General features: G+C 34.5%; 1 protein-coding gene across 1 annotated transcript; it reads right to left on the bottom strand.

Moving 5' to 3' along the window:
* Nucleotides 1-2,345: 2,345 nt before the first annotated feature.
* LOC107300931 (protein phosphatase 1J) lies at nt 2,346-7,247 on the bottom strand (the record flags this gene model as incomplete). Its single annotated transcript, XM_015830212.1, has 3 exons — nt 2,346-3,901; nt 5,215-5,366; nt 7,140-7,247. Coding segments are annotated over 3 exons (408 nt in total), but the record flags the coding sequence as incomplete, so codon positions are not given.
* Between the last annotated feature and the right edge of the window lie 726 nt (nt 7,248-7,973).

Genomic DNA, 7,973 nt, shown 5'->3' with positions numbered 1-7,973 from the left:
GAATAGAGTTATTAGTATTGACTTAAGGGGAAGTAGGATATATTAAAATAATAATAGATTAGTTATATGTATAACTGAGTTAATTATATTGAAATAATTTGAATTGTATAAATATGATTTCGTTTTGATTAATTGATGGCCTTGCCACCATGTAAAATAAAACCAATAAAAATTTTGTTGGAAAAAAAAAAAAAAAAAAAAACAGTTCAAGGAATCTTGTCATGAAATATCTCTGAAATTATGACCAAATGGAGACGGGGAGACGGGTGGTCTAGTAATAAGCTTTGCTTGACAAAGCTTTAGATTATTAACTGCATTTTCTCAGTTTATATAATATAGTGAACTATTAACTTCATTAATATAACCTAACAAACAAAAAGTAGTTGGCTAGTTTGTGATTCATTAACCTATGTATTAAGATTAATCACTTTTCCTTCTTATCAATTTCTCCTGTATAGAAAAAGTACAGTACTCCTAACTTGTACAGGCTGGAAGAATGTTATGCAGCAACTAAAAAAAAAGTGTTTTACAGCTATCCATGGCTCTGAAGAGGGACTAGCAAAATTTCATACAAACTTTCCCACCAAGGCTGAACTGTGAGAGAATTCACAAAATTAACCTTGGTGAGTGTGTATATGCCAAAGTCAATGCAACCAAGTAACACGGCTGCCCTCTATTGGCCATTCCTAATTTCCAGAATGTTTTTCCCAACTATATACAGTATGACAAGATTGTTCTTCTGAACCAAAATGAAGATTATTCATTTTTAATGAAATTTCTACAAAAGAACTTGAATAAAGAAATTCAGTAAAAAATAGCTGAGGAGATAGAAATGTTTAAGGTAGGAAATATTATTTTTTAAATAATCTTTAGATAGACAGATAAACCTTCATTGTCATTTTTTACTGTGGGCACAATGGCACACATTAAAAATGAAATTTAGTTGCTTGCTCTCAAAGTGTACACATACATAACACACATTTAATCTTAATATTTAATAACCTTATTTTCTTCTAATAGGCTGAGATGTAAGATTAAGATTTTTTACATTATTCATATAATTGGGATCCACTGAAGTTGTGATTCCTTTCAAGGCATATAGTGAAAAGAGACATTTTTCAGGCAACTGACAAACCCATGGATGTCTCTCTGTGTGCATTCAAGCAGCAGTCACCCAACACTCATTGTATTTGTTCAGTGCAGTGTCTTCTAAATACTCTGAAATATTTTGCTTTTTAAATCAGATTTTCACTTAACTCATATTTTCATTGTAAATTTGTCCTTACAGTATTCCTAATTCTGTCCTAATTGTAATAGTATAATGACTAGGCTTTTTTTTAATGTGACATACAAAGTATATGTGTTCCAAATAATTTTCAGAGAAGTTTAAATTATTGAGGAATAGGACTACAAGTTTTGAAGCTATGTTCTTCCAATGTAATCTGTGAGTCACATTGAACTAAAAACTAAAATGACATTTTAGCATGTTATATGAACATGATCCATCTGGTCAGTTTATGATCCAGGGTGCCTTGGCAGTCCACAAATAGGGTAAACTGAGTACGGATTAACGACAAATTACCAGGTTATGTGAACCTGAGCCACTAAGTAGAAAATCTGAGCTGGAATTTAACTTTTTATTCATTTGCATGTGATAAAAGGTCCCCTTGAATTTGAGTTTGCTTGAATGCATGTAAATTCACCACTGCAATAGACTCAGTACTCTGAGGATACAGCCAGCAAACAGAGTGGTCTTAGAATTAACACTTGAAGTCAACTATCAGTGTAATGTATGTTTGGATGCAGCCTTTAGTATGCCATAACTTTGACTCAGTCACAGATATTTAACAGGATGATCTAATCTTCTGATTATGCCTCTGTGGTTCCCAAGAAGTGCATTCACTTTATTTCATCTTTCACAAGTGACATGATACACATCAATCACCATAAAGTCACAGCAGGTCAAAAGAAGAAGAGAAATCAATACTGAAGTGCTTTCAAATAAGATTATTTCTTGACTGGTTTTTACTTTATGCCAATGAATACCCATAGCTTTCAGTCTATGTTTTAATCTGTCATCAGACATTAAAACCTTACATTGTTAACAAATAAATCAAAGCTTTCAAGCTCAGCCTTTACATAATGGGGAAGTGTCAAAGTTTACTTAGAAGACCCAAATAATTCAATGGACCGTATTCCCTAGCAAAAATGAGACAAATTATGGTCTAAATTCTAAATGAAATATTTTAAAACAAAAATATAAATAAGATTAGAAATATTTTCTTTAATGCCTATAACTTATTTTTAAAGAAATAAGATAAAGGCTAAGGAAAAGAGAAGGAGAGAAAAAAACCCATTCATTTCTGGAGAGATAGCCATGTTATTTTTTTGCAGTAAATGGAAAAAGGAGTTTTCTAAAGATGCACAAGTTTGTCATTACATATACTTTTCCTGAATTAGAGGTGATCCATGAATGTTTTTAATAAATGTGAGAGTCTTCAACCCTCCCCCCCTTTGTTGTGTTTTATCACTCAATTGCTCACACCTGTATTGTAAATTGCAGATTGTGAGTTGCTGGGTCCCTTTGAACTGAAATAGTTACCAAGTTATAAAGTGTAGCTACCATTGCCAGACAGATTTAAATCAGTACAGAATATGTTTTATTCATTAAGCCAAGAACTCAGGGCTCTGGGCTGTAGAGGTAGAGCTGAGATGCAGAAATTTTTGAATGTTTCATAAAAGAACACAGGTGATCTGAACTAGAAATAAAATCTCTTCTATAATGTTAACTATAGATGTAGTTGCCTTAGGTACATATTTGAAATGCCCTATCCTGCAGAAAATGACTCTATATTGTTATTTAAGGCTCAGTTGTTGATTTAGATCACCAGATGTTCCACCACTTTGTGGAGGAAGAAATACAAGGTAAGATCTTGTTCAACAATATTCTCTAGAGTAGAAATCAGTTGTACCCACCCACTGCCATTCAGAGGAGAGACTCCTATAAAATTAGCAAATTTTGTTAAATGATGTACAGTATTTAATATGATACAGAAAAATCCCTGCTAAATAAAGAGATACTTTTAAAATGAGTTCTTACTTAGTATTCAACCTGAAATCCAACTTTTGGAGGGAAAAACCGCATATTCTGCCTGGGAGAAATCTGAGAAATAACTAGCAATCAGTCAACAACACTTAGTTGACATTATTTTTTAGCAATTCACATACAATTAATTGCCAAGTAAGACAGTATTTTCTAGACAAGTAGGCACAATTGCCATTGTGAATCAGAATGAGGTGGTCCTTGGCATTCTGAATTGTCCATTTATAGTCATGGGGCAAAATAAATATTTACAAGTGATTCAGTACTGTAATGGATCAAGGATACTCCAGGACTAACAATCAGTATGAAGACCATTTCCATGCCAGTGGAACCCACAGTCAGTTTTCTTTCTCTGGCACCACACCCCAGATTTCACACAGCCCTGAGAATTAAAGATTTCCAGAGGACTTCAAGAACTTATGGTAGTAATTCTTGAAAGGCTTTGATTTCGGCTATGTGTCACGGCTCTCACTTGCTTGAAAAAGATGAAAACTGATGTAAACTGAAGTCTTTATGATTGGGTTTTATAATCCACTTCTGAAGACTTGTGAAACAAAAATATTTCAACAGCAAGGGAATCTACAATCTTCAGTTAAGTTGCATTTTTTACCATTTTAAATCAAGAACTCTGTATACTGGAGGCTCAGAGTTCAGGAATAGTTTCCTGGACCACCCAAGGGAATAACAAAAACAGAAATATCATCTCCAGAGCCCAGTTTGTCATTGGCCAGCCTCCAGCCACGATCCTTCAGAACCCCTCTGGATCTCATTACCAACTCCTGGGCTGCCATGGTATACCTGGAAGAGAATTAATTAATTACTATTCACATGAAAATGGCAAGAAATCTAACATATCATTATGAAGTAAGTATTCGTAGGTGCACTATAACCATCTCATCATTTTAATTGCTTGATTGTGAAGAGGAAGGGGAAAAAAAAGAATGGCATAAGGTTATCCTCTTGCGATTTTAATATAAGCTAGTAGTAGATTCAGCCGGAAAGCTGTTAAGAAATAACAGAAATAATCAGAAGCACTTACAGTAAAATGAATTGAACTATTTGGACTTCATATTCAGGGGCACCAGAGTCCAAATCTCTATAATATCATGTAACAAAATACTTCATTCATTTCAGCAAAGGACATGGCAAGGTGGTAACAGAGGGAACTCCATGTATAGCATAGACTTGGCAGAAATGTGAGCTATTAAAAGCAGCCATGAATTGCCTCTGTAGTGAATTGCCTCTGTATTTTTACAAAAAGTAGAACTAAGGAGAAACTTCCTGACAGTGAGAACAATTAACCAGTGGAACAACCTGCCTCCAGAAGCGGTGAATGCTCCAACACTGGAAGTTTTTAAGAAGAGACTGGACAGCCATTTGTCCGAAATGGTATAGGGTTTTCTGCCTGAGCAGGGGGTTGGACTAGATGACCTTCAAGGTCCCTTCCAACTTTACTATTATTATTATTATTATTATTATTATTATTATTATTATTATTATTATTATTAGCAAACAAATAATTAAAAATAAACAGCAAGAAGTGTTTCCATTCCATAGCCCTATCCCATATTTGAAAGACTACCCATTTATTAATCTGTTTATACGTGAAAAGCTGGAAAGAAACTTCAAGATGGAAAAAAAGTTATGGAAGGTTGCCATCATGAATGGAAGATTGGGAGAAAAATCTGCCTGTTTTTCTTCTCAAAAATGCATTTCCAAAAAGTTGCAGTTCTATCCATGAGGTCCTAAATATGTGACTAACCTTGAAAATAGTACTGAACAGAATTCTGAATACAGGTAATCCTCAACTTATGAATGTAATTACTTCTAACTGTTGCCAAGTGACTGATCATAAGTCGCGATTCTCTCTTCTGTGAAACATTGCGGATTCTAGAAGCCCTCTCTCCCTTCCAGTTTTCAGTTAGTGCTCTATTTATATATAAAATGTAATTGCATCCAAGTTACATAAAATTAATTCAACATGGTGTCCTGATAAGCAAAACAAAGAATACAAACTAAGATTGACAGTAAGTGTTTCAGAAAGGACCATTCTAGCCAGTGCACAGTGTCATCCCCAACACTTGAAAGAAAGGAAATACAACTCTACTTACCTGCAAGGATCATTGGGCTCATAGCCCATCAATACATCAATGACCACCATGGCCACCTCTTGATCACTAGTGACATCCCAGAGGCCATCAGTGCCCAGCACCAGCACATCATCAGGGCAGTGCTCATACTGTGTGAGATCATAAATGTGCACCTGCAGATAAACACGAAGATACAACTTTGTTATGAATTTGCATCGTGAAAAAAGGTACCTAAGGGATCACTATCATTATGAACCTGCCAGTTAAAAATGGTAGGAATTCTCAGAGGTTTGAACTTAACAAAAACATGAATGGGCAGAAAGCACTTGAGACTACTGGCTTTTAAAAGCCAAATATTGGAGAAAATGGAACAAATTTGTCCAGATGTATTGGCTGATTTATAAAAGTGGGAAAAAGACATTTTAATTTTAACTTTGTTTGAAAATTTCTAACGGAACATTGATTCTTCTAAATTTCTCCAAAAGGAAATGTCCAGCACTTTCCAGAGGTCATGAATGCCCCATAAAATATCTTTACAATACCAACCTCAGTATTCATCGTTAATTGGTTCTGGGAGGCACAACTAGTACGAAAACGAGTATCAAACAAATTTTTCCCATAAGGAATAATGGAAATAAACTAAACAAAATAAATTCCCAAACTAAAGACAATGCACATTTTTAAGGCAATAAGTAAAAAGATAGCGTTGTATAGCATTACTTTACATGAGAAATAAACCTAAAATTTAATAAATACTTAGATTAAATAAAATAAAAACTTCACTTTACCTGTATTGATGAGAAAAACAGTGCAAAAATACACAAAATGACCACAGAAACTAAGATAAGATTGCAAGTGGATGTGCCCAGGGCAAAAAGCTACCATGTGACTAACACATGTCCCTTTGTTTCGGCTGAAAGGGTAACTAGACACGAGGCAAGTGAAACCAACAAGTTCTAGCTTGCACATTGAGTACCAAACAAATGAGTAATGGGACAAAAATTTCTCATCAAAATACATTGCGTACCAAATTCAATGAGTTTCAAAGCAGTTGAGTATCGAGGTACTGCTGTATTTATTTTCAACATTTCTATACCGCTTCCCATTCAAAGAAATCCTGAAGTAATTAAAGAATGTACTTTGTAACAGAAAGAAAACACAAATATTCTGATATACTGTTCTTAAAACAAATAAAGGGAAAGCTTATCTTTAAGGCCAGGGAAGTTAGATTTGTCTCTCACACCAGGGGTCTACAAGGGGGCATGTCATGGTATCACCAAACTTACTGGCACCACAGTTTTCAACTTCTATTTATAGAGGACTTAAATTTTTTTCACCATTAAGCCTTCAATTTTTTGTCCCTTCCTATTTGAGAAGGTCTGGGGGCTAAAATATGTAAATATGGAAGGTGATATTTGTGTGAAGAGTTGCATTAATCGAGTTCCAGAGTTTTCAAAGCATGCCCATCTCCAAGTATACACACACACCCAGACACACAAGCACGTAGATATAGATACACAGAACACAATATAAATACAGGTACTCCTCCACTTACAACCACAATTGAGCCCAAAATTTCAGTTGCTAAGCAAATAATTTGTTAAGTGAATTTTGCTCCATTTTACAACCTTTCTTGCCACACTTGTTAAGTTAGTAACATGGTTGTTAAGTGAATCTGGCTTCCTCATTGACTTGGCTTGTCAGGAGGTCATAAAAGGTGATCACATGACCTCAGGACACTGCAACCGTCAAAAATATGAATCAGTTGCCAAGCGCCTGAATTTTGATTATGTGACCATGAGAATCCTACAATGGTCGTAAGTCTGAAAAATGGTCATTAGTCACTTTTTTCAGTGCCGTTGTAACTTCAAACGGTCACTAAATGAACTGTTGTAAGGACTGCCTGTATATCTCAAGGTCCAGAACATTAGTTTTGTTGTGCTCACCTCTGGAACGCAAGATAAGAAAGGTTTAATGTGGATGTTGGAGTTGTAAACTTTGAGATCATGGTCTCCTAAGCCTCGAGTTACCCCAATGGTTGCCATCATTCGAGCCTAATCAGAAAAACAAGTAGCTGATAAAGACTTGATGCAATACGAAGACATTTATTCAATTCCACATTGTTAGAAACAAGATTTGTTAGTGCAAAACATTGGAAGACTAGATATCTTTCACTGAATTGGTGGTATTTAAAAGTCTGAAAAGTTGCTCTATCTAAAAAATATATATCAAAGCATCAAAAAGCATTAAGAAACTCAACAGAAGAAAAAATGTTTTTAAATTTGGTCACCATATATTTACTTTATCAAGAATGTTTTTCTTAAGTAACTACTTTCAGCTGTACAAAAGTCATTTTGAAAAGCAATATTAGAAATGGATATTTAAAGTGTCATATTAATTTCTTAAAGACAAAACTGTATATGTCTTCATGTGTATACTTTCCTTTTAGGTTTCCCATTTATTTTTCGTCTTAATATTTTTTTAAGTTGCTAGTTTTCCCTCTTTTTCTTTCTTCAGTAAAAATGCAAACAATCCAAATGCTAGATGCATTTATTTAGTATCAAAACATTAATCCCATTTAAAAAAAAACACCTGTTGACTCTAAAACTGTAACATAAAACTGGCATTTATTTAAGTGATATAGATGTGCATAACCTGGTTTCAATTCCATTATCCTTCAACCAACCCTCCCCCCCCACCCCATGCTCATTTAATCTAACATTGTCTCTGTTCACTGAAAACGAATAGCACAAAGACTCCCATATTAGTTTTAGCACTTA

Source organism: Protobothrops mucrosquamatus, unplaced genomic scaffold, assembly GCF_001527695.2.
Source record: "Protobothrops mucrosquamatus isolate PMUCROS unplaced genomic scaffold, P.Mucros_1.0 scaffold9195, whole genome shotgun sequence".
In the NCBI taxonomy this organism is placed as follows: Eukaryota; Metazoa; Chordata; class Lepidosauria; order Squamata; family Viperidae; genus Protobothrops; species Protobothrops mucrosquamatus.
The sequence above is the reverse complement of the archived record's forward strand: the minus strand, read 5'-3'. Positions and strand labels throughout refer to the sequence as shown.